We start from the raw sequence: 25,795 nt of genomic DNA on the forward strand, positions 1-25,795 counted from the left end.
CAAATAAAAGTGGATTGCTTGACAACGACCGTTCATCCATGGGGGTTCGGAAGTCCTCAGCAACGTTCCAGCTGCAGCTTGCAACAATGGCGACTACTGACGTCTACGTCTGACCTGCCCCCCTTTGGGATGCGGGCTGAGCTCTGCCCAAGATGGAAATTGGAAGGTCGTCCTGATGGGTTTTTCCACCCGGCATTCCCGGCAGATCCTCGCAACATATTTAGGTATTCCGGGTATGAGAGGCGTCGTCCTCGGCCACCTGATCCAACTCACCACCAGATGGTGATCTGCTGACAGCTCTGCACCTCTCCCTGCCAAGTGTCCACAACGTAGATGTTTGTAGGTCAGACGAGACAATTACCGAGTCAATCATTGACTTAAATTGTCTCGGGGTTTTCAGGAGCACGTTGCAGGTCGTGATGCGTTCCCGGACATCGCAGCGATGCTTTACGGAGAGGCAGAGAGAGTTACTGTGGCGTTTCTTCTGACCTTTTGAAAAAAATAATAATTATTTAAGTTTTCCAATCAATCCAGGGAAGCCAAAATAACTTCAAAAAGGTCACATTCCCGAGGCAGGAGTCAGGTTTATAATTTGAAACAACTGGTCCTGTATCAGTAGACATTCCACAACGAGTGCCAGAGTTGAGCTGCTCCATATTTTTGCGGGATTTAAAAGAAATGTTTGGCTGACATGTAAAATGTTCATTATATAATGCAGTATCGCTCTAATTCTGCAAAGGACATTGGTTATTGCGCTCATTACAATGTCTGTCAGCGCTTAACGTTTCAACGGTATAGTACACACGAGAATAATCAATATTAAAAAAAAAACACATATAATCAGTTAAGTCAATGGCGCCAAACTCATTTTCATTTCAAAGGCCACGCACGCGCATTGGGTTTTGTTTTTTTTTTCTCCTGAAAATTCTATCAATGCACTCAACAGTTTGCCTTTATCTTTGATTGTTAGCGGGAATGTCCAATATGTATTTTTGCCAATTTTGTCCAAACACTTCATTTCCTGTTCGGATATCAACCAGACTACGTGTCAAGCTACTTTTTAGGTCGTCACCGGTCATGAAAGGAACACAGCACCGACTTTATTGTGACAGCCTCGCTGGAAGCGTTCCACAAATTAACATCTCCCTGTGTTTTCCATGACAGTCTTTCGCAAAATAAAAGCAGTATTTCTAAAAAAATTTCCACAAAGTACAGTTGCGATTTGCAGGAGCCGGATCTCGCTCTTTTGTGAGCTCATCCTGACAATGTCCATCACAACTAGGACCAGAAGCAAAACAATGTGTAGTGAAGGACGGCCCACTATATCGAAAACTGCAAATTTCTGTGGGGTTCAAATACACTTGAAGTATGAGGTAAAGTGAAACCGCTGAGAACGTGGAAACTAAGACGGTCGTTGAAGTTTATATTATGGTGAGCAGACGCTGCAAAGCATGCAACACTGGTCTGAAGAAAAAACTGATTTGTCAAATGCATCCAACCTTAGATTAACGGATGGGGAACATTTCACACCTTGCACCTCTAGGGGTCAGTGTGGCTTCACAGAACATTCATTGGCCTCGTACTTTGCTTGGAAGGAAACCCTACATTGGTCAAGTTTTGTCATTGGAGTGATTCAGATTGAGTCAGAGTGATTCAGTGAGTCAGAGTTATTCAGTGATTCAGAGTGAGTCAGAGTGATTCAGAGTGAGTCAGAGTGATTCAGAGCGATTCAGAGTGAGTCAGAGTTATTCAGTGATTCAGAGTGAGTCAGAGAGAGTCAGAGAGAGTCAGAGTGATTCAGTGAGTCAGAGTTATTCAGTGATTCAGAGTGAGTCAGAGTGATTCAGAGAGAGTCAGAGAGAGTCAGAATGATTCAGAGTGAGTCAGAGTGATTCAAGGAGCCAGTCAGTGTCACTTGCTAGAACATCGTGATGGTCTCTAACAGAAAAGAATACAGCTGCTGCCTTGTTACGCTCTGTTGGTGACACCCAGAGTTTTTAATTCTATGAAGCAAAGTTGTTGTTTTTTTTGAAAATGGTTCAAAATTGTTGGCAAAGCAGCAAAAATGTTAAAGGAAATGATTTAAAGACGCCTTGCAGAAAAGAGATGAAAAGATTCCATTTAGAAGCAAACTGGAATTGAACAAAAGATTCTGGTCATTTCTTTTTTCTGTTTTTTTATTTATTTTTTTCTTTGATATCTAAAGTCCTGGTCCGTTCGTGGTCTCGATGCTCTGTGGTCTTGAGGAGGTCTTGGTCTGGGTTGCTGCCGTCTTGACTACAACACTGAGTCAGCAGAGTGAACAACAACACAAAAACAACAACTTTGGAGTACACTTTATTTCATAAATGAAATAATCCATCAACTTAAAAAAAACAAAGGCGAAATTAAAATTCAGACAGTCGTCATTTTATCTGTCTGCTCCTGCTCATGAGCGTAACAGCATTCACTTCCATAGGGGCAGGTTCCCTGAAAAACAGAGCAAGAAAAATGCGTTGATACTAATCTGGGAGAAAAAGTGGATTGTTTGATAGTCTGAAAATTCATTATTGTTGTTATTATCATTATTATTATTATTATTATTATTAGTATTATTATTATTAGTATTATTAGTATTATTTCAGTTCCCTTGATGTCCGATTATTGATGGTATCTAATCTCATAAATAAACACTTTGAGTGATTAGCCGACATCACTCACTGTCAGTTTTCCAACTCTTGGCTGTGTCTCAATTCAGGGTCTGCATCCTTGGAAAGAAGCGTCCTCCCTCTGAAGGAAGCGTCCTCCCAAGGACCCGGCCCAGAAGGACCGACCCAAACCCCGCCTCCCCGGTAACCACCCGGGACGGTCTAGCCTTGGGCGTATTTCCTGGTTGCGTCACCGCCGTTCCCCCCCTGCTGGCCAACCCCGGAAGTGACGTTTTCATAGCATCAAGCTAACCATTGGTTCGCCATCTAACGATGGCGTTGGATGATCAAATAAATAAAAACCCTACGTTAAAAACTGAATATTTGATGTGAAATTTCAATATTAAAATTTCTACGTGGTGTCTTTGCCAGTAGATGCCGCTAATTTCAGCCGACTTCCCAGGATCCCAGGATGCTTTGAAGCAACACGCAAAGCATCCTGTGATACAGAAGGTATAGTAGCGGTGCAGCCTTGGAATGGGCTAACAGTAGGACGCATTTGGAGGACGCATTTGGAGGGTGCATTTGGAGGGCGCATTTGGAGGGCGCATTTGGAGCGTCCTTCGGACTTCTGGGAAGTGGGAGGAGCCTTCGCCTTCACGCAGTGCTGTGACGCAGCTTCCTTTCAAATGTAGCCTTGGAAGGATGCAGAGCCTGAGCTGAGACACAGCCCTGGACTCGGCTGTGTTGCTTCAGTCAACTCACCTGTCTGAACTTCTTGCAGGGAACCTCTTTCAACTGAGTCCGGTCACCGCTTTGATTCTTTCTCTTGTTCTGGCACTTCTTCCTCTTGTCTTGGAGGCTGGTGGAAATCCCACCGCTGCAGCATGAAGCACAGATCGCCATGTGTTTTATTTGGGGAGCGACTGACACGCTCGTCCTTTCAAAATGTGCGTGCACGCGTTGTGCTCGTTACCCAGCTTTAGCTCGAGCCTTGGGTCCCCAGAAGGCCTGCGGGTTCTCTTGGAAGCGGGTCAGGTGGAGTTTACGGGACTGAGGATTGGCGTCGTCTCGCACGGTGAAGCAGGCCTCCAGGCTGCACTCCCAGCGACACGACAGACAGACACAGACACAGACACAGACAACAACAGCAACGTGCTACGTTAACGTAGTGAAAACTTTCAATCAGATTCCTGTAGAGGGCGCTGTGCTCACTGCCCAGCACCCAGTGGAGCTCGACATCACCCCTGGAGTTGCGCAAAACCCAAACATGGCAATAAAAGAGAGGCAGTGGACCTGACGTGCGGGGTCACGTGACCAGTCCACCGACCACTGAAAATGGAGCGTTGTGATTGGACGGGAGAGGAGGAGGAGGGGACAATATTTTTACAACAATCATTCTTGGACAGCAAACAAACGTAAACGTAATTCTCCTCCAAGAGAATTACAGCGTTCACGCTCTTCACGCCATCCAATGGAAACACCTGCAAACCACAATACTGCTTTGTCGAAAGTTTAGGGATATCGCTTTTATTTTGAAAAAAAACTGTCATGAAAAACGCAGCTACGGACACGAACTTCTCTTATTTCTCTTTAGTGTCATACTGTGTGTATTGGCGCCATCAGGGGGACGCGATCAATACGTTTGAGGAAAACAAAATCACACAATCAAATGTATTATTTTATTTTTTTATTTTTTTATCACTTTACACATTGCCTCAACTGTTTCACAGTGACCGTAATGTTATTAATGATTGATATTAAACCTTTTTTTTTTTTATGGTTGCTGACACACAGAGACGCACCAGCTGCGTTTCCATGACAGTTTTTCGCAAAATAAAAGTGATTTTTCTAATAAAAAAAAATTCCACAAAGTAAAATTTGCGATTTGAAGATCACAAGATTTTAGGAGAATTGCGTTTGTGTTTGTTAACATTTGTTTGCTGTCCAGAATGTGCTTGTTCCATTTTTCTCTTCGATGACTTGTAAAAAAAAAAAAAAAAATATTGCGTCTCCTCCTCCGTCCAATCATAACGCGCCATTTTCACTGGTCGGCCAACTGGTCACGTGACCCCCGTACATCACGTCCAAAAAAAAAGTGCGTTTCCATGACACTTTAGCGATACTCCTCCGTATGGACGCGTGTGAAAAACCACCTGATGAGAGCCTCGAAACCTTTCAGCCGTATTGGAGAGGGTTTTTTTTTTTTTTTCTCCAAGTTTAGAAGTTTCCATCACCAGTTTTTATTATGGCCATATTTAGATTGTGCGCAGTTCTCAGGGGTGATGGAAACACGGCGGCTGCAGACAAAGTTGGCCTTTCTCCACCGCCAGCTGCAGCAGGGAGGGGACCGGGGGTGGGAGGAGCAGCAACGTGAGGCTACAGCAGACACGTCCAGGACTTTCACTCCCACCAGCCAAACTTTGGAGAAATGATATGTAATTCAGTCACAACACTGACGTACACTGCCAGTCAACAGTTTGGACTCCGCCTACGAACCAAGTGTCTGTTCTTTGCACATTGCAGTTTCTCAATGAAGGCGTCAAAACTACGTACGAGCACGCACACGGAATTATGGAGGAAACAATAAAAGTGGAAAATAACTCAAACGCCTTTTATACTGAAATTCTTCCAATTAGCCACCTTTCATAAAAAGCATATTCAGAGTTATTGAAGCTGTTTTTCTTTGCTGCACAATGACAAATATCTTGCTCATATGTTTGATGTCTTCAGTATCTGTCTGCAGTTATAAAGATTGAAAAAAAAAAAAAATGCGTGAGCTGGTGCGTCCAGACTTTTGACTGGTTTTGTATTTCATACATGTTTTTGTGGTTTTAACACACGCACGCTGTTCAGTTTGTCTGTGAAATAATAAAGCAGTATTACTTTAAATCTGAAACCAGAATAAACAACATGAAGGTGAACTTTAAGAACCTGCATTTTAAATCATACCAGCAGTTTGGTTTAGGGAGCTTCACACTGTGTCTATGGTTTTAAAAAAAAAAAAAAATCAAATCATCAAACCAAACACACCAGCAGGATGTTGGTTTGAGGGACGGGTGAACGGAAGGGACAAAGAGTCTGGCCTTGTATTTCATCTCACTGCAGTTCCTATGCTGATGCCGACAGCCCCAGTTACAAATGAACCTTCTCCCACAGTGATCCCTACTTGACGGTAAGATGCTGTCTCACCTGGGTTCCTTGGAGAGGATACTGAGAGCAGGACTCATCTTCAGAAGCCTCTCCTTCTTGACAGGGTTGGACTTCTCCTATAAGTCAACCAAGAATCAAAGATATTGGTGTTGAGAATTAGCTTCTAGAAGGACAGGTGGTGGGCAAAGTGCCCGGTTTGCCCCTCTAAGGAGGCTGGCTCTGTCACTGGCTGCAGACAGGAGACCTTGGTGAGACGGTGGTGGAGAGAGGGACGTTGAGCAAACTCATCTCCATCATCATGGACCACCTGGACCACCCTCTCCACCACACACTCATCTCCATCATCATTGAGTTGTTATTATTATCATCATCATCATCATTATTATTATTATATGGTGTTCATGCTATAAGATTAATGTAGCAGAACATGGGTATTTTATGTATGTATATATGTATGTGTGTGTTTCTCAGTGTGTATGTATATGTATGCAATTAAACATATGTATAAGTATGTGTGTACTGCATATGTGTGTATATATGTATATTACATTTAGTTTGAATATGAAACAGTATATTTTTAGGGGTAGGATTAAATAAGTTTGTACTTCTTCCTGCTGCTTCTCGCTCATGTAATCTTAAATGCAGCTTCTCTTTTGTTTGATTTTTTTTGTGTGTGTGGTTTTTTTTTTCTTTCAACTATTTTGTTATTTTATTTTAGCTGGGGTTTTTTTTTTTGTTGTTATAATTCACATGATCGAAAGAAAGTATTCAAATCAAATCAAATCAAATCATGGACCACCCTCTCCACCACACACTGATCTCCATCATGGACCACCAGGACCACAACTGGATGATTGGAAACTGTAGGCCGCTGCTGCTGCTGCTGCCTGTAACAACTCATTTCTTGTCGAGCACAGAAGCATGTAAAGTAAATGTCAATGTGGACAGTTGTTAGTTACCCAGCATCGCATGACGTCCCAGAGGACTGCAGGAGGAGCGTCCGTCTTGATGGCGTTCTTACAGGCATGCGACAGGGACACCCTGTAGCCGGCATTCAGCAGAGCAGACCTGCAGCCAGAGCGGTTAGATAAGCACATTTTAATATTCAACATAGGGCGACCGAAATCAGATTTTTCTTTTTTTTTTTTTTTTAGTCGTAACGATGTTTAATAGAGGGGAAATCGGAAAATCGATTTTCCTCTGTCATGCTTCCGGGTTGGCGCCTCTTGGTTACCGGAGTCCCACCCCCCCCCCCCACCCCTCGAGAAGCTGTTAACTGGCTACCTATGTAGCATATGCACTAGCTAGCCACAGCAGGTGTTAAAACCAGGAAGTGATTCTGTTTGCTGCCCTCACCACTACCACTACCGAAGTTGCATACAACATGTAACATGTTCAACGAGATCCCCCCCCCCCCCCAAAAAAATAAATAAATCGAAAATCGAGTTTTCAGAGGAAAAAAAAAAAAAAAATCGGGATTTTATTTCTGATCAAAATCGCCCAGCCCTAATTCAACATTTAAGAATGTATGTGTGTGTTACTAAAGTACACACACAAGTACAGGCGGCCCTGCAGGTAGAAATACATTGTAAAAATCTCTCAGGTTACCAGCAGTAGTTGAGGTTGTGTTGTGTGTTGCGTGTTGTGTGTACGTCATGAGTGACGAGGAACATTTCCATCTTCACTCCCGCCTTCTCTCACAACATTTTTTTTTGTCCAATGTAAATGGTCAGGATATTATAAGACGCTTTGCAGCCGTCAAAGGAGCCAATCAAGCCACGCAACGGCCGAGACCCTGCAACAGCCTCACTTTCTCAACCAGGGTCGTTTGTGTGTAAGCGCGCTCATTAAACCAAATGCAACCTGAAAGAAAAAAATGTGACATGTACCCAGCGCGTCACAGGCCCTTTGTGATGTCACCGGCACCTCGCGCGCCTGACCCGTAAAGGGAACAGAAACTGGCTCGACCAAAAAAAAAAAAAAAAGGGGGGATTCACTTTGGGATTCAATTCCCATCTTTGCTTTTTTTTTTTTTTTTTCGGCACCCGCATTTGAACTACGGTAGTTTCTCCATGTTAAATGCGACTTTACCTTAACTTGAGTAACGGAGGGGTGTTGCAGTGTATGGTGCTGCTTAAACTGTCCACAGCATAATACAGAGGAACATCCTCCAGCTCCTAAAACACAAAAGGAATTACAAATATTAGCGAGTCAGTGCAGGTCATTCAAATCGTCCAGTAGCTGCGTTTCCACGAGCACCTCTAGCTGCGCAAAACCCTAAATATTGGCCATAACACACTGGTGATGGAAAAACCTCTCAGATGAGGCTTTGAGGTTCTCATGAGGAGCTTTTACACACGCATCCATACGGAGGAATATCGCTAAAGTGTCACGGAAACAATTTTTTTTTTTTTTTTTTTGTATTGACACGTCAGCGGACGTGACGTACGTGGTCATGTGACCAGGTCACCGACCAGTGAAAATGGCCGCGTTATGATTGGACAGTTTACAAGTCATCAAAGAGAAAAAATATATCACGGCAATATTTTTCACTGCCATGTTATGTTTCGGCTTTGTGCCATTCTGGGGTTCATGGAACGCAGGTTATTTCTCTATAGCGACACACCAGCGGTCCAAAGCTTGGACACACCTGTGCATCTCTGTCTTGACTGCGTTCTACACTGTAGACGCACACTTGGAGGCATCAAATACACGAGCGAGATATGTGGATTAATGTGGCAAAAGATCTAAATATGTGATATTTATTTATTTGACATGAAGGGCGGCTGTTCTAGATCATCTAAAAGTATAAAACTGGTTTGATTGATTTCACACTTTTTTTTTTGATTTCATCCGTATTCCAGATGTGCTCGGTCGTAGTTTTGATGCCTTGAGTGACAATCAACGATGTCAACAGTCATGAAAATGAACATGAAATCAGAAGCATGAGTCCAAACTGTTGACTGCTAGTGTATACAGCACACACCCATAAACACACACACACACACAACTACTTCTACTGCTACTGCTACTCCTACTAACAATAACAATAATAACAATAACAATAATAATAATGATGATGTCATACCTCTGTCACCATGCTGAGAACGCCCTCTATGCGTTTCGAAGTACCGAACCTGCCTGGGTTTTGTGCCACGGCAGACAAAACTTTATTGACAAACTCCGTGTCATGGATTGGCTCCGCCCACAGCGGCCCACCCAACTGCAGCGGAGCACAGAAGACATCGCAACGCCTCCCGTTAACGTTGTCGAGTTTGTTCAAATGTAAAATGAAAACATTTTAATTTATTCGTTGTTGAACATGATAAACGCAACTAAACTCAAACGTATCAAACTCTGGATTTACACTTTGTGTGCAAAAGATGAATTTGAAGTTTTCACCTTTCTAAACACTTTAACTTCAAAGACATTTTCACTGGAGACCATCAGGCACATTGTTTGAATTGTGGTTCAGGAGAATAATTTTAAAAACACAAAGTATTGTGTTGGCTAATATTATGAGACAACATAAGGTACACTTGTGTGTATCGTTCTATCCTGACCCAAAAAAAAGAATAATTTAATAGGCTCCATCTCAGAAGCACGAGTGAAGATCAGGGCCACAGGAAGAGAAGAAATATTTCAGGAAGGAGAATTTTAAGTTTTCATTTCAAGTTTGAACCGGAAATGAAAAAAAAAAAAAGTACTCGTACTTGTGTAAGATGTGATAAAAACACCTTTGTAATGATTGCAACCGTGATCTAACCTGGTGTTTTCCTCCACAGTGCTCACACTCTGGTCCGACCGGAGGTCCTGCAGCAGCAGAATACTTGACACTGAAGAAACAGTCATCCTTAGTACAAACTGATGCATCACAACACAACAACAAAAACAACGCAAGAGAGTAAAACACAACCGTACGACGCCGAGTATAGACTGTGAATTTCAGGAAGTCTATTAGTGGGGTTGTCGTGAGGTAAAGCCTCGCTCCACAACTGCACACTGACAGGAAAAACACACATCTGGGGCTTCTTACTTTTTGCCAGTACTTTGTCTCCTGCCCATTCTTTGGAGGTGAAACGACCCGCAGCCAACACAGTTGTAAACCAGAGCCTGCTTGCTGCAACACAGACAAAACATTTCAGTTCAATTCAAATGTTTTCAAGCAGTTTTTGTCAAGAGTTGCAAGAACAACACGTGTGCGCGGTAGTTCCGATCCCAGCAGCTGAGGCCTTTCCGTCTTCTCCCTGGATCCTCTGGGCTTTCTCCAACACTCCAAACCATGCACGCTGCGCCGACGAGCAACCTCACCTGGGTAGTTTGCGTGTGACTGTGAGTGGTCACTGTCTTTTAATGTGGCCCTGCAGTCAAGTGCCCCCCCCACCCCCCATGACACCTGCAATAGGCTCCAGCAAAGCCTTCGACGAGTCACAGACTCGTTTGAAAAGTGAGTCAAACGTGGAGTTGGAAGTTGAGTGGGTGGTAGGGTTGGGCGATATGGACTAAAAAAATGTTATCACCATAATTTCTGCCATTTATCGCAATAACAATAAAAGTGACGATAGAAAATATAAAATGACTCAACTCGAAAAAAACGCGTGCACACGAAGCCGTATTAGGAAGAAAAAAGAAATCCCGTGTACACGGATGCGCTGGAAACGACTGAAAACCATGTAGTACCTATGCCCGGCCTGGTGTGGCGCCGCACGTTTACTCCCTGAAGACGGAAGAAGAAGAAGAAGAAGAAGAAGAACGCCTGAAGCACGCTGTGTTTAAAAGAGCAGTAGCTCGCTAACAACATTCGCGCCACAGAGAACAGAAAGAGTTCAACGTCTGCTTCGAGTTCCTTTAGAACACAAAGCCTGAAAAGGTCCATGCTAAGATTAAAAGGTCCAAGCTAAGATTAAAAGTAAGATTAAAATGCTGCATCCTCAATCCACAGACAGGACACGGCAGAGCCAAGACGATGGAACCAACTACCATTTCATTCCGACAGTCAGCAACAGACGCAGCGCTGACTGGAGGAGCAGCAAGGAGTCAAGGTGACTCTCTTTGGGAAATGGGTTTGTTCCTCCAGTATTCCAAGTGGTGACTCACAGAGAAGAAACGTTTCCGTGGTAACAAACTCAAGGTTTCTCAAAAAAAAAAGCCGCTTTGTAAAACAGGCGGACGTCAAACAGTGAATATTGGAGTGAAAAGGAGTTTGTTCGAGCACCTGGCTGAGTTTTTGACTTTGGCTTGTCCTGTGAAGACGCGCACGAAGACTCGAATGTAAAAGTCGACGCTGACGCACAGCAGAGGTTGTATGTATCGCTGGTACACTCCGGCCCTCTGGTCCAAACTGTGCAGGATGATGCGGAGAGCCTGGAGGAGGAGCCGGGGAGGGGGAGAAAGAGTTGCTCATGTTTCTAACACAGACAAAACATTTTTGAAAAACATGCATATCACAACATAAATGTACACAATGGTTACTACCCTTACAGTGACTCAGAGGGACTAATCGAAAAAAAATAGATCAATAGATTAATTGTCACGATTATATCCTTATATCCGATTCCACCTTAAAAAAAAACAATTCTGCAATTTGACCGCTAGATGGCAGTGCTTATCCCAACACTTTTCAACATGGAAAATTCAGTGAATCATTATGTCTATGTTGAGGTGGATTTATTTCCAAAATTATACAGTAGAAATGGACATGTGAGGTATCATTGTACAGCCTAGGAGCTCTACTATCACAATCAGTTGACATATTTTATGGGAAATTTTTGGCCTTTTGGGGGCACTCCAAAGTTGACAACTTTGCCATTGACATTATGATATTTTTCAGTTTTTCCAAGTGGATTATTTAAGAAATTCTACGGTAGAAATGGCCAATTTCAGCGTCGTCGAAAAAACGTATTATGTACTTGCGTCAAAGGCTGACGATTAATAAAGAAATTATTCTATCCTGGACGTTATTTGTGAACTCCTCTCTGCGGTGGGGGATGATACAGCGCCTCCCGTTGGGCATTTAAGGTGTTGGCGTATCGCCGTAGTGCTACCATGGAATGCTAGGTGAGCTTCGCAGAGTTTGCACCCAACGTGTCTCGCTCATTCATTTACTATGAAAGATTATATAAACTTTAAGTCTGAGTTTTCGAGCCTCGTCACCCTCAGGCCTCGGTAGGTACTGCACTGCAGGTACAAATGAGCACGTAGCACCCGGGAGTGTGATTTTATCATTACGCAATTTACAACAACAATCACACGACGCGTCAACTAATCGATTAGTCGACTAATCATTGCAGCGCTAGCGTAGACTGGCCCTGGGTTCAGTTCCACATAACACCATATGCCATCATATATTGAATAACTGTACAATACAATACAAGCTTACAGTGCAAACACAGTCCTTGGCAGTATCGTTGCTCAAAACCTAAGAACAAACGTCGTCCTTGTGTGTGTGTGTGTGTGTGTGTGTGTGTGTGTGTTCGTACCATCTCATGACAGTATTTGGCTTTAACGGAAACTGAACCGTATTTGCTGTAGCAGGTCTCCCCGCTGTTTCCTGCCATCACTGCCATGTCTGTGCACGTTACGCACAGCAAACCTGAAAGACAGAGAGAGACGTGCGTGTAGACGGTGCTTAGACTTCATGAAAGAGATGAGAGAGGATGAAAATGTTTCAGCACAAGGAAGAGCTGAAAGCAAATGAATATATGTGACTGTCAGACACGGACACTCAAACCGACCATCGTGCTTAATGGCTGGTTTTGAAAGCTGCCATCATACCAACAGTCTTTTTTTTTTTGTACTAAACTAAATGCTGAACAATGTTGAAATGTAGAAAACCAAGGAAACAAAAAGAACGCCGGCAACAACAGACGATGAAAGCTGCAAGCAGCATTTTTGGCGGTGTGCAAAACCCCCCTTGTCTGCACGTTGATCGAAGCCAACGCAACGCACATCATGGGTGTGAATATCATCGTTAATAATGCTAATAGTCTTGTGTTATCATTACAGATACTGCAACAGGAAAGACGAGAGGATGCCCACCTCCTTCACTCACTGCCTGCACAGCAGCGTCCAGGAAAGAAGCAGGGCTGCCATAGGGATCCAGGTCAATGACATCGTAACGCTCCGTTTTACCTCTCTTCTCATACATTAACATGCTGGGGGTGGGAAGTGGAGAAAGGGGACATAAAGAATACAGCTGAACGCATGGGAATAAAATGAATAAAAACAGAAATATAACGCAGAGGAACCATTTAAAATAAACATGTTAGAATTTGGACTTGTCCAGGGTGTCACCCTGCCTTCGCCCTAAGACAGCTGGGAGAGGCTCCAGCAGACCCCCGTGACCCTGAATTGGAATAAGCGGGTATAGAAGATGGATGGATGGATGGATGTTAGAATTTGCTCTCAGCGTGAGAGAGTAAAAGAGAAGAAACTGGAGGCAGAAGCAGCGACAGCAACCAAAGGGTAGAGGCAGCTTCAACTCCTGAAGTGATTATTAATGACACCACTGATAGTAAAGCAGTGATGATTCAATAAGCACTGTGTTTATTGAGACAGTGAGAGACAGACCATGAGTGGAACGTGACTGTATGTCCTAACAGAGGTACGGGCTGCACTGCACTGCACTGAAGCTACAGGTAGGATCAGCTTTTAGCACAGCTGGCAAACTGTGCCAGCAGACAGACAGACAGACAGGATCTTTGCAGGCTGCCGGACCCGTTAGTCGCTACCCTAACAAGCCACACAGTGCAAGCGAGAAGAGACGACGCAGTGACCTCACCTTGCATCCTTGCAGCTGGCGTGCAGCAGATGACTGACTCCATTAAACTGGGCATTTCTGCCAATCAGAGCTGCAGCTTTGGCTGAATAATCGTTGGCGGTGATACTGTGCAGGCCGGGGACCTCCAGAGCGAAACGCACAGATCGCAAGCCGGACGCTGCCAGAGCCTCCAGAACACGTAAACCATCCTGGAAGAGAAAACACAGCACTTGGAGCAGAGCCACAGGGAAACCCTGCGGAGCACTTGGCAGAGTTCAGTTCAGTTCAGTTCAGTTCAGTTCAGTTCAGTTCAGTTCCAGGTGACTTTACAAATCAATGAAAAAACAATTCATCGGAAGAATGAGTCCAAACTTTGGACTGTTAGTTTATTCTAATACAAATTAGAAAAAACAAATTATTCTCGAGACTTTGCTGCCGAAAAATGACTTTTAACAAATCCAGACAGAATTCATTTATCTCCTGGGGGCTCGCGCAATTTCACATCAATAAATTAAAATTGTCGCAATATCACAGTAGAAACAGTAACGCTGTAAAATCCAGGTTTCATACCTCGTACTTCACCCCGACTCGGGCGCTTTTGGCTGTATTTCCCACCTCCACCTGTGCATCTGCCTCACGGGCCGCTGGCGGAGGGAGCTCCTCTTTCTCGCCCGGCACCACCACCTTGACGTCGGACTTCTTCAGGAAGTCCCTGGCAAACTCTGTGATCACGGCACACCTGGGTCACAACAGTCGGTGAAAGATTGATGTGTTAAAATGTGTCATTCTGACGCAACACAAAATCATGTGTGTCTAGGAGGGACGTGTGACCCTGCACAACAAAAGCATCGACAATATATGCAATGTCATTGTTTCGCATCATAAACTGGAAGTGTACAATTTGCACGATAAGCTTTGACAAAAAACACCGGCGTCCTCTTTCAGCGCACGTGTGGCACACTGAACACGCCTCAACAAACCTCATCAGGTTCCACACAGACGTGAATACAGGTACTGGCTTTCCGATGAAGAAAAATGAACCCTGGGGGCCAAACGGAAATACAAACAGCTGCCCTGTGCTAATAAAGAGGCCACTTGTCCAGGGTGTCACCGTGCCTTCACTGTGTGACGGCTGGAAGAGGCTCCAGCAGACCCCCAGGACCCTGAGCTCAGGAAGAAGCTGCTACTGAAGATGGATGGATGGATGGATGGATGGATGGATGGATGGGTGGTGGAATGGATGGATGGATGGATGGATGGATGGATGGATGGATGGATGGCTGGTGGAATGGAAGGATGGATGGATGGATGTTGGATGGATGGATGGATGGATGGATGGCTGGTGGAATGGAAGGATGGTTGGTTGGATGGATGGATGTTGGATGGATGGATGGATGGTTGGATGCCTGACCTTGCGTCACAACATCAGCAGACCGTGATGACAACAACGGATGGGCAACAGATTTGTGTTCCTGCTACAGAAGATGATCGACCTAAACTCTTCTCCTTCTCCTTCTCTACAGCAGGCTGCAGACAGTAGTGGACACTTAGGGACTATTGCAAATTTCCCCACCGTGGGTTCAATAAAGCTCTTCTTCTTCTATTGAGAACGACAAGGCCAGAGAGGCCGGACTGAGATGGTTTGAAGCAATGTGAATATGAAAGGTAGACGGATGCCGAGGTTAAGAGGAGGACCAACGAGAAGGTTCAAAAATGCTGCCGTTGATTTTAGATGTATAATGCCTGACGACGGTCTGTCAACCGAAACAATGTATTATCAATAAAGAGACAGAGCATTGAACCGGATGACCTCTGGGTGGCGCCCTCCTCGGACGCACCTGTTCCTTCACACCTGTGATTTTTTAGAGGTTGACTTTGGAAAAGAGAACCAGGAGGTCAGATGCAGAGGAGCCAACCATCCCACAAAGGAAAAGGCAAAGTGGAAAAGCTGTTCGCTAAAGCTGTTTGCTAACCCGACACTGTGGTAATATTGACTCTGGAAGACCAAATCAAAGAGAAACTCATTTGTACAAGTGGCTGCTTTGGTTTGTTTTTTCTGTATTTTGTGAAAGCGTAAAAAAACAAACAACAAAGCAGCACTTACGTCAAATCTCTGTTAAACTCTTGGACCGGGTTGTAGAAGACCTCATTGGCACTGGGGAACAAGATGCTGGCCTTGCCCTCCTTGATCACAGTCTCTCCTTGCAAGACCTGAGCAGAAGCTGGCCCATCACTTTCAGCAGTGGGTTTCACCACCTGTTCCACGCTCGGACTCGCAGGGGTTTGGTGGAGGGAGTCACGGCGCTCCATGGCTGCAAGTCTCCTGCAGGGGGCAGAGCCAGCGAGGAGACCGCACCTCACGGCTGCACCGGCTAAACGGTCGCGGGGAGGATTCTGATGAGAGACACTCCGGGAAAGAAGTAGCGCTGTCCTGACCAGCATGTAGGCCAACCCTGTGTTGAAGGTAAAAGAGGTTCAGTTAGGCAGGCCAAAGGACTTGGCTGTCAATGGCTATCAATGCTATTTCACTCATTGTCTGTTCAATCTGTCATTAAAGGTCAACCACCTTTATGGCCAATGCCAATCAGAAAATTGAGTCATCCTCTTATGTTGTTTGTACTGCTTTTTTCAGCCAATATTCAGGCACATGTTGGGGCTTTTTTTTCTCCTCCTATTCACATCATGTCACAATATTTAAAATGAGAGATACAAAAGTTCCAATTCAAAACAATTCGAACTGGGTATTTAAGGACGAAACCAGCACACGCTTGCATGCACTTCCCTCTGAAAGCCTGAGAAACAGGGGTGGTTTCACACACTGTTCAAAAGAACGGCATACTTTGATTAACACGTTGATCGGAGGTGGAGAAACATAGGAAGAAGTGAAGAAAATATATAGAAAATAAGAAAAAAAATGCCAAAACATTCTGTGAGAATAAGATTGTTGACCACCAAACACTGCAATCAAGCCGCAGTGCACTGTGAAGACAGTGAAGCCTGGTGGTGCAAGCATCTGGATAAGAGGATGTTTCTCTTCCCATGGTGTCAGGATCAGATCAGTTTGCCTATATTGAAATAAGGTCATGTTGCCTTGTGTCAAAGAGGAAAAGTTCTGCAAACCCACAAGTAAGCGAGCAGCATCTCAGTTCCAGACCAACAAAATTAAAAGGTATGGAGCGGCCAGCCCCAAAAAATTGTTTGAGGTGTAACATCAAAAAATACTGTTTCTGAGGCAAAACCAAGATATGCAGAGGAACTGTGGGGCGTTGTCAAATCATCCTGGGCTGAAACACCAGTTCATAGGTGACCGAAGGTAGGTTGGCCGTCTCCATGCGACACAGACGTGAAGCAGTTCTCAGAAAGTGTCGTCAATACTAGTTCAGTGATTCACAGGATGGATGAATCCTGATCATTTTCACTTTGTACAGTAAATATTTTTGAAGGGTTTGTAAAGAAAAATCCAGACGCTGCTGATATTTGGAACAGCCCAATATTCACTTTTCTTCATTGTCTGTAAAGCCATTAAAAAAAATGTACACTTTTTTCTTTAAGTGCAATGTTCCCAACGCATGGAAATACAATTATTATAAGGATTTTGAGCCTTCATTGCGCTTTTAAACACACTGCTATTATTATGAAAAAATCTACCGGTGATGTTTTAATTTCTGATATAATCTCACAAGTGTTACTTTTACTCTGACACCAAGATAGTGACGATGGACTTTAACCTTGTTGTCCTCAAAAAAGGATCCATGGGGGTCTGGGAAGCGGCACCCCTACCTCCGCCCCTGCCGGTCTCTCGCTGTCATTCATTGAAATTTCCTACGCATGTTAACAAGTTGCTCATTAAATTTTGCGTTCGTCTGTTTGTTTATTGGCGTTTCACTTGTACGTCTATTCGTTGTACCCGATGTACGTGTAGACGATGCTTTGCTTTCCTTGGTTCCGGGTTTAGTAGGCACGTTGCTTGCTTGCTTGCGTGCTTGTTTGTTTGTTTGTTTGTTAGTACTGTATGGTTGTTTTTACGCTGTTTGTATTAGTTACTGTTAAGCGGAAGTCGCGATCTCTTACCGATCACCGCAGCACAGCAGTCATGTTGATCAGGTGGGGAACTCGGACTGATTGTATTTGTGGTGGCTGGAAGTCGCCGAACACAGCCGCTCAGAAAATCCGATTTAATATCCTGCTTCGTCAGTCGGAACCACGTGTGTCAGTCACATACTTGGAGGGAGGTTTAAGGCGAACTCAAACTACTTCCTGTTGCGTCATTTCCTGCTGCGTGTGGAGGCCGGTGACCGGTGTTTTTATGTGGTGTGGATGCCAACTAACAACTATTTTGGAAGAAAAACGAGAAAAGAAAAATGTTGGACGCCGTCTGCAATGATTAACATTGAAATTACATGGACTTTGGATAGTCGCTCAACAATGTATGTAGGAAAGAATTACAGTTGATATACTGTGAACATGGACATTTAAAAAAAAAAATCCATTCATCAATCAGATATTTATAAACAAAAATGTCCCTATGGTCTAGTTTTGTCTGTGATGAAACAGATTGTGTCACAACTGATAAAGACTCACAACGCGCCTACACAGCCGCTTAAAAATATTTTTGCACTAGAAAATAAATACATTTTAAAAATGGTGGAATGGAAAAAATGTCATCAGCGCAGAAAAGATTGTTTTATGTTCGCTGTGCACTGGTTTACACTCCAATACAGCAGGTGGCGCCTTAACGTCGGTTACCACCCGCAATAGAAGAAGAAGAAGCAGCAGCAGCTCGACGTGTTTACTGACAGCATGCAGTGACAACATTCCTCGGTATTTTCCAATGCGATCTAAGTAGAGATATTTAAGCGTTGTTTTTTGTTTTCCCACTCGCCAGAATGCTGCTTCGCTCACGTTGATACTTGCAGCGTTATCAATGTATCCGTTGTAGCACCTTGGTTGTGAGCAGTGGTTGTTGTGTTGCAGGGAATGCGCCTGGGACTGGCCAGTTCAGAGACACAGCAAAGAGGATCCGCCAAACATTGGCTTGTGGTGAGTGTTGGCCACTGCTCACCGCTTGAGTAGAAGTGGGTTCCTCATCTAATAGTCAGTCAGTCAGTCAAATACCCGATTGTTCCTGCTCTCATGGTCTGCTGGAGCCTCTCCCAGCTGTCAAAGTGTGAAGGCAGGGTGACACTCTGGACCAGTGGCCACTTTGTTAGAGACACACAGAGACAAACAACCATTCACACTCACATACAGTCAGTTCAGAGTTCCCAGTTCACCTCACATGCATGTTTCTGGACTCTGGGAGGAAGCTGGAGAACCTGGAGAGAACCCAGCAGACACATAGGGAAGCCAGCAGAGACATGGAGAACCTAGAGAGAACCCAGCAGACACATAGAGAAACCAGCAGAGACATGGAGAACCTGGAGAGAACCCAGCAGACACATTGAGAAACCAGCAGAGACATGGAGAACCTAGAGAGAAACCAGCAGACACATAGAGAACCTAGAGAGAAACCATCAGACATGGAGAACCTGGAGAGAAACCAGCAGACACATAGAGAAGCCAGCAGAGACATGGAGAACCTAGAGAGAAACCAGCAGACACATAGAGAAACCAGCAGAGACATGGAGAACCTGGAGAGAACCCAGCAGACACATTGAGAAACCAGCAGAGACATGGAGAACCTAGAGAGAAGCCAGCAGAGACATGGAGAACCTAGAGAGAAACCAGCAGAGACATGGAGAACCTGGAGAGAAACCAGCAGACACATAGAGAAGCCAGCAGAGACATGGAGAACCTAGAGAGAAACCAGCAGACACATAGAGAATCCAGCAGAGACTTGGAGAACCTAGAGAGAAGCCAGCAGAGACATGGAGAACCTAGAGAGAAACCAGCAGAGACATGGAGACCATGCAAACTCCACACAGATAGACCTCAGGCCCAGGAATCAAACCCTGCACCTTCTTGCTGTGAGAGGTTATTTCTATAGCAAATGCAACCCAAGGAACTTGACAAATATTAAAAGTAAAAAGAAAAGAAAAATGAAGATAAAAAGCAACATTCAACTGAAGTGCTGCAGTCTATTAAAGCCCACACACTCCTCCCGAATGCACACAGGTTATTACACACACACACACACACACACACACACACACACACACACACTGCAGAAATATTCATATAAAATGGCAGGAGGAACCATAAGAGGAAGCGGCCACCAGGGGGCGGAATCATCCAGACTGAGAGGGGATTCCCTGCGAGGAAACAAACGTACAAATAAAATTTCATTTGAAAATTATTGGCCTGCGAAATGATGTCAAATATTTATCCTGACATACTAAATCACCTAAAAGTCCACCAGCAACGAGCTTGAAAGCTAAAAGACCAGAAAACAAAAACAAAGCAATAAAAGAAAATGAAAGCAACTCTGATCCTCTGCCCAGACAGACGGTGTTTGTCGTCAGCGTGTTGATGTTCCAGCTGCTGAGGACTGTGAGCTTCAGGGCATTTTCCATGGCATCGGAGACGTACATATCAGGCACCCACTCTGCAGCCTTCATCACCTGCCCCAATGAGACGGTCGCCAAGGAGCTGGCCAGGTGCCACGCACAGATGAACTCTTCTCCAAGCATACGTCTCCCACTCTCTCTCTCTCTTTTTCTCAGGTTGAACTTTCTGATTTTCCATTTTCAGGGGAATGGTTGGAGGGAAGCTCGCAGCCTGCGTCAACATTGTTCCAGCAGTCACATCCATGTAAGTTGAGCAATGTCGTGGTTTTACAGGATGGATGCAGCCATTGTACAGGTACTACCCAGAACATTAGAACCTCCTGAGAAGGTTCTTGTATTTGCCCATGTGTGAACTCTTCTGAGCCAACAACCCAACACAGACTTTCTAAAGGCTCAGGAGCCTTTTGCAGGTCTTTTGGACTCTTTGAAGCTACAAAACTGAAGCTTTTCACAGTATTCTCATTTTCTGTGTTTGTGGCTTTGTGGTTTTAATAAGATGAAAATCTTACATCAGCAAAGTTACAACAAGGAACTGCTTGAGACGTCAATTTGCGTGGAATGGCTCAATAAAATGTGTTGCTTTCATCTTTGATGTTAAATTGCCAAAATAAAACAACTTTTACTTGATATTCTCATTTTTCGGGTAGTGCCCGTACGTGACAGCTGCGATTGTCAGGAAGCATGGTCACTGCTAATATTAGTTTTTCAATATTCCTGTTGTGCATAAAAGAGATGAAATACTTTGACTGGTGCGAGACAAAAGGGAAAAGATTTGAGAAAGGAAAGTCAGAGGTTTGCACATGTTGTGAGTCCATGGAGGGTAAATAAACAGTGTGATGTATAAGATAATAATGTATACTTTTACCTTATATTTTTGATTTCAGAGAGTTTAATATGTGCTTCTTTTCATATATATATATATATATATTTATTTATTTTATTTCCTCAGATATGAATGGCAGGGGAAGATTGAGGAGGACAACGAGGTGATGCTGGTGAGTCCATCTGGAGCATTTCACTATTTTAGCTTCTAAAGTGTGAAGCCAGGTGGCTCCTGAAGGACATTTTAGCCACATGGATTCACTCTGTGTCACCTGTGATGCTGTTTCGACACCAACGCAGCAGTCTGTTGTGGTGTTTTTTTTGTTTTTTTTTTTGATTGATCGTAATCTCTGACCATATTGAATTCATTCTAACACGTCTCGCACTGAAATCACGTCACAACTGCAGCAGTTTGTGGCTGAAGGCACTGGGAGAGGAAAGAAAAGGGAAAAAAAAAAAGTCATCAAAGCCACGCGTCATAAAACACGCGGGTGAGCTCGATGCAATTAGAAAACTTTGAGTTCATGTGCGCGTGAACCAAGCCGAAAACCCTGACAGTAAAATCCTGATTTCTTTTTTTTTTTTTTTTTTTTTTCTTCCGCTGACCACGAAGCTGCGACCCAGTCAAAGCGGCTCCGTCATGAGCCACCCGTTGAGAAACGCTGCTCTGACTGAATGTTTGTCAATTGGCTTTGTTCATCGGCGCAATAAAGATTTAGTGAACAAAAAAAATAAATAAAATAACTTCATTGTGAAACTGATCCGGATTCTGAGGAACATTTTTCCCAGAGCGGTGCAGCGCTGCTGTCAAATCAGCAGAAAAGGATTCTGATTAACACCACGACAAAATGTCTCTGCAGATCATTAAAACCAGAAGTTCCAAAATAGCTGCACTGACCGAGTATGTCCGGTGAGTCTGCTTTTTATTTATTTATTTAGTTATTTATTAATGACTGCGTGCATGTTGGTGCTGAACTGAATGATGAATGCTTGCTTCCCATGCAGCTCCAACCACCCCTACGAGGTGGCTGAGGTCATCAGCCTGCCTATTGACCAGGGCAACCTGCCGTACCTGCGCTGGCTGGGGGAGACCGTCCCTGAGTAGAGCCCCTGGACTGACCGACTGACTGACTGACTGACTGACTGACAGCCGCCTCAGAGGAGCCGAGTGCTGGGTGTGAACATCTCACACCGCTGGACTGAAGACCCCATCCCACGACGTTGCTATCAGGCAGTTTTTTTTTTCAGTGGTTTTGTTGTGGTGCAAACTAAATATTATTTTTGAGTCCTTTCTTTTCCAGTTCAGTCATGATGACAAACTTCTAGAACATGCGAGTCATAATAAGGAATTGTGCTGAATGATGCATTGTCCCAGACAGCTGTTTTTTTGTTTTTTTTTACTTATCAAAATCTCTTTTATTTCAAAGCCACCAGGAAATCCATCGGTTCATCATTTGTCAAATACAACACTATTAAAACAATCCAGAACGATTAACACAAAAGACTTTTCATTTTTGTCACGACTTAAATAACAGTGGGCAGCCGATCTCAACGGACGTGTTTGTTTACACAGTCAAATATCACTGGCTGAGTTTGTTTAGACGCCTGTTATTATGAACCACAATAGGACTGTGTGTGTGTGTGTGTGTGTGTGTGTGTGTGTGTGTGTGTGTGTGTGTGTGTGTGTGTGTGTGTGTGTGTGTGTGTGTGTAGACATTTTGCCACAGCATCCTTCCAACCCAGCCAGGTCAGCATGTTGAAACCTTGGTCCTCTGTGTTTATCCTGAAAGAATCCAAAGCACTGAGGATGAGCACAGTTATGAAGCAGGGCCCCCTTTGTCAACAACAGCAGTGACTTTCATCATTGAGCAGATTCTGAAAAAAATATCATTTGACCAAAGCTGCCAAAGGTTCCCTGGGACTAGGACGCTAGGAACACCTCTGTACTGGTTTTATTATTTTAATGCCTCTGTAAAGTGTCTGAGTTTTATGAAAAGCGCTATGCAAATAACATGTATCTTTATCATCATTATTATGTAAACAGCCATTTGTTCTCGGCATTTCTTCAAGACTGGTAGTTGCACACAGTAAAACAGTAAAAGGTGAGTTATTGGACTGAGCTGATACATTGTATAAAAATTATACATACAGGAAGTACCCGAAAAATGAGAATATCAAGTCAAAGTTGTTTTATTTTGGCAATTTAACATCAAAGATGAAAGCAACACATTTTATTGAGCCATTCCACGCAAATTGACATCTCAAGCAGTTCCTTGTTGTAACTTTGCTGATTAAGATTTTCAGCTTATTAAAACCACAAACCCACAAACTCAGAAAATTATTATAAAATTTGAGTTTTGTTTTTTTTAAGCTGCAAGACCTGATCCAAAGAAATAATAAAAACTTGAAATATATTGATTTGCATATTATTCCTTTATATAATATGTCACATTCACCTTTTAAGTTGAATTGCAGAAATACTGCAACTTTTTCAGGAGATTCTAATGTTCTGGGTAGTACCTGTATACCAAAGAAAACCCCAAAAACGTGATACAGAAACTGTATTTGTAATTAATTCTTAAAAAAGTATTTTTATTAATTTCTTCCCACTTCTGTCGAAAACCTAAAAAAATGGATATGCGATTAAAATGTGATTAATTCTGATTTAAATAATTACAAAGGTCAGAATGAATTCAATTCTCTTTATTTACCAGTTAGAGCAGTGAGCACTGCCGCTTCTTATCCCTGACTGGCTGAGGGCACAGCACCGCCCTGATGGCCTCGTCAAACACCGTCTTGAGGCCGCGCTGGGTCAGGGCAGAGCACTCCAGGTACTTGACTGCATCTGCACCAGGACGGAGAGCAAACGCATTCAAAGTTCCATCTTCAATGAGACCTATCAGATCAGTGTGAGGACTGCGGCTGTTCAGCTTGAATTCTTTTCAAAAAAAAAGTGCATTCATGGAAACTTCAATTTCAAAGCAGTGTGTTCAGTTATTTGTCAACATTTGCTGAGGTGATGATGATGATGATGATGATGATGATGATGATGATGATGGTGATGATGATGATGAGCGGGCCGTCCCTACCGATTTCTTTGGCTAAAGCCAGGCCCTGCGGGTAGGTGATGGGAGCCAGCTTCTTCTCCTTCAGCTTCTCAATGGTGTCCTTCTCGTCCCTCAGATCCAACTTGGTACCAACGAGGATGATGGGTGTGGAGGGGCAGTGGTGACGGACCTCAGGGAACCACTGGTGGTGGTGGTGGTGGTGTTCATGGGAACAAAATGAAAAGAGTCAGCTGTGATAGAACAGGAATTTTTGTGTTTTTGCTGAGTAGAAAATACAGCTTTGAAGACGGAAAGTGTGAGGAAATTAAAAGCGCGTCAATCTCTCAGCCGTTAAACAATTTGATTTCCGCCTCCGGTGAGTTTTGCCGAGGTCGTCGTTCTGACTGCACGTCGACAGTCCAGCGGTTCCACACCGTTCTCTTTTCCCCGGCTTCAACCTTTCACTACGCAGTTCATCGTCTACTACACGACCCAGTCCGTCCAACGCACACCACGCGTCAGTGTGCCACCTAGCGGTGGGTTTGGGCTCTTGCAGCTGGTGTCAGGGTGAAGGCGGGACAGTTCCAGTCAATGGGAGCGACTCCTGCAGCCCCCCCCCTAGAAGAGCTGAGTCACTACTGCCTGTTGTTTCCTGAACACCTGGCTGACTGACTGACTGACTGACTGACTGACTCACTAACTGACTGACTGACTGACTGACTGACTCACTCACTCACTAACTGACTCACTCACTGACTCACTCACTGACTCACTGACTGACTGACTCACTGACTGACTCACTCACTCACTCACTCACTCACTAACTGACTGACTCACTGACTCACTAACTGACTGACTCACTGACTGACTGACTCACTCACTCACTCACTCACTAACTGACTGACTCACTGACTCACTAACTGACTGACTCACTGACTGACTCACTCACTAACTGACTGACTCACTGACTCACTGACGGCTTGCCAAACCAAATGGATTATTTCACAGAGACGACACACTTACACACACAGTTTTACGGATAAAAGTTGAAGCCGTTGCCAATAAATCTCTTCAGTTTTACGACACTGCACTTTTGTTCCGTTGCTCAATTTTCTCTCCTATAATCTCAATTCACCAAAGGAAAAATCTTTAGGACATTTTGCCAGCAAACTCTATGTTGGCGTACAGAAAAGGCTTCGACCACAAGCGTGAGACTCACCTTGGCTCTGACGTTCTCATATGACGCTGGGCTCACCAGGGAGAAACAGATGAGGAAAACGTCCTGCACCCATGTGACAAAAGAAGTTGTAAGACAGAGCGTTAAGTTAGTTTTCCTCACCATTCACCATATATTCATTGACTCATGTACTGGTTCATTTGTTCTTTTAACTGTCTGGAGTCAGTGTAGATGTAACCTGTGTTGCTGTAGAGCATTTTCTTTATCGCCGTCTCGTCTCATGTAACGTCAGGTTTAGAATATTTTTTCTAACTGACGTGACAGAAGTATTTGTCTACTGTGTAAAAAAACATCACATATATACATCAATAATTTGTCGGCAGGGGATTCTTGGTGTCGTCTGTCTTGATGCTTCTATTCTGTTCATTATAAGTATACATATGTATATTTGTACATATATACATATATATAAATATATATATGTGTGTGTGTGTGTCTACCGTCTGAGGGTAGGACAGTGGGCGGAGCCTGTCGTAGTCCTCTTGTCCAGCTGTATCCCAGAGGCCCAGGTTGACTGGTTTGCTGTCCACCATGACGTTTGCAGAGTAGTTGTCGAATCTGTTGGAGAGGGTGCCAGCGATGTGTCAACAGCTTGTTTCTGATTCGGTGTGCCATTTTGCTCTTTTTTTCCCTCCAAATGAACA

The 25,795-nt window shown here is 43.9% G+C and overlaps 3 protein-coding genes across 5 annotated transcripts in view; 1 reads left to right on the forward strand and 2 right to left on the reverse strand.

The window, feature by feature from the left end:
• The window catches only part of LOC142879473 (ras-related C3 botulinum toxin substrate 2), a 199,292-nt gene that overhangs the window by 169,035 nt on the left and 4,462 nt on the right, over positions 1-25,795 (reverse strand). Inside the window, exons 3-7 of one of the 3 annotated variants that reach the window (XM_076012815.1) lie at positions 25,592-25,709; positions 25,134-25,196; positions 23,957-24,116; positions 23,579-23,712; positions 22,611-22,650 (exon numbers count right to left, since the gene is read on the reverse strand). In XM_076012815.1, coding sequence (XP_075868930.1) covers positions 23,582-23,712; positions 23,957-24,116; positions 25,134-25,196; positions 25,592-25,709 — 472 coding nt within the window. In that variant the 3' untranslated portion in view covers positions 22,611-22,650; positions 23,579-23,581. Of the gene's footprint in view, positions 1-22,578; positions 22,651-23,577; positions 23,713-23,956; positions 24,117-25,133; positions 25,197-25,591; positions 25,710-25,795 lie in introns of those variants that run through there. The other 2 variants (XM_076012807.1, XM_076012823.1) reach the window with 2 other exon arrangements.
• Positions 2,325-17,772, reverse strand: trmt1 (tRNA methyltransferase 1). The gene is made up of 16 exons (XM_076012772.1): positions 17,611-17,772; positions 15,644-15,992; positions 14,110-14,278; positions 13,561-13,748; positions 12,819-12,934; positions 12,260-12,372; positions 10,996-11,144; positions 9,817-9,900; positions 9,547-9,616; positions 8,869-9,003; positions 7,872-7,957; positions 6,740-6,848; positions 5,820-5,896; positions 3,604-3,723; positions 3,393-3,507; positions 2,325-2,469 (listed from the first exon to the last, which is right to left on the reverse strand). Exons 2-16 carry the CDS (start codon positions 15,979-15,981, stop codon positions 2,395-2,397), a joined length of 1,944 nt encoding a protein of 647 aa, XP_075868887.1. The 5' UTR covers positions 15,982-15,992; positions 17,611-17,772; the 3' UTR covers positions 2,325-2,394.
• Positions 18,241-22,593, forward strand: LOC142879489 (protein CutA homolog). The gene is made up of 7 exons (XM_076012833.1): positions 18,241-18,360; positions 18,514-18,576; positions 19,984-20,135; positions 20,230-20,289; positions 20,995-21,040; positions 21,728-21,777; positions 21,873-22,593. The coding sequence occupies exons 2-7, from the start codon at positions 18,517-18,519 to the stop codon at positions 21,970-21,972; spliced, it is 468 nt and encodes a 155-aa protein (XP_075868948.1). The 5' UTR covers positions 18,241-18,360; positions 18,514-18,516; the 3' UTR covers positions 21,973-22,593.

The sequence above is a fragment of the Nelusetta ayraudi genome, unplaced genomic scaffold, assembly GCF_046127955.1.
Source record: "Nelusetta ayraudi isolate G7.1 ecotype Tasmania unplaced genomic scaffold, CSIRO-AGI_Nayr_v1 ptg000006l, whole genome shotgun sequence".
Lineage (NCBI taxonomy): Eukaryota > Metazoa > Chordata > Actinopteri > Tetraodontiformes > Monacanthidae > Nelusetta > Nelusetta ayraudi.

Excerpts from the sequence above, each read along its gene's own strand:
- trmt1 (XM_076012772.1), bottom strand. The coding sequence starts at position 15,981 with ATGCTGGTCAGGACAGCGCTACTTCTTTCCCGGAGTGTCTCTCATCAG. Across the intron at positions 12,935-13,560 it reads GCCAGCTGCAAGGATGCAAG|CATGTTAATGTATGAGAAGA; the intron begins GTGAGGTCACTG and ends TCCCACCCCCAG. Across the intron at positions 12,373-12,818 it reads GCAGGCAGTGAGTGAAGGAG|GTTTGCTGTGCGTAACGTGC; the intron begins GTGGGCATCCTC and ends TCTGTCTTTCAG.
- LOC142879489 (XM_076012833.1), top strand. The coding sequence starts at position 18,517 with ATGCGCCTGGGACTGGCCAGTTCAGAGACACAGCAAAGAGGATCCGCC. Across the intron at positions 18,577-19,983 it reads GATCCGCCAAACATTGGCTT|ACGGTGTTTGTCGTCAGCGT; the intron begins GTGGTGAGTGTT and ends CTGCCCAGACAG. Across the intron at positions 21,041-21,727 it reads AGGACAACGAGGTGATGCTG|ATCATTAAAACCAGAAGTTC; the intron begins GTGAGTCCATCT and ends ATGTCTCTGCAG.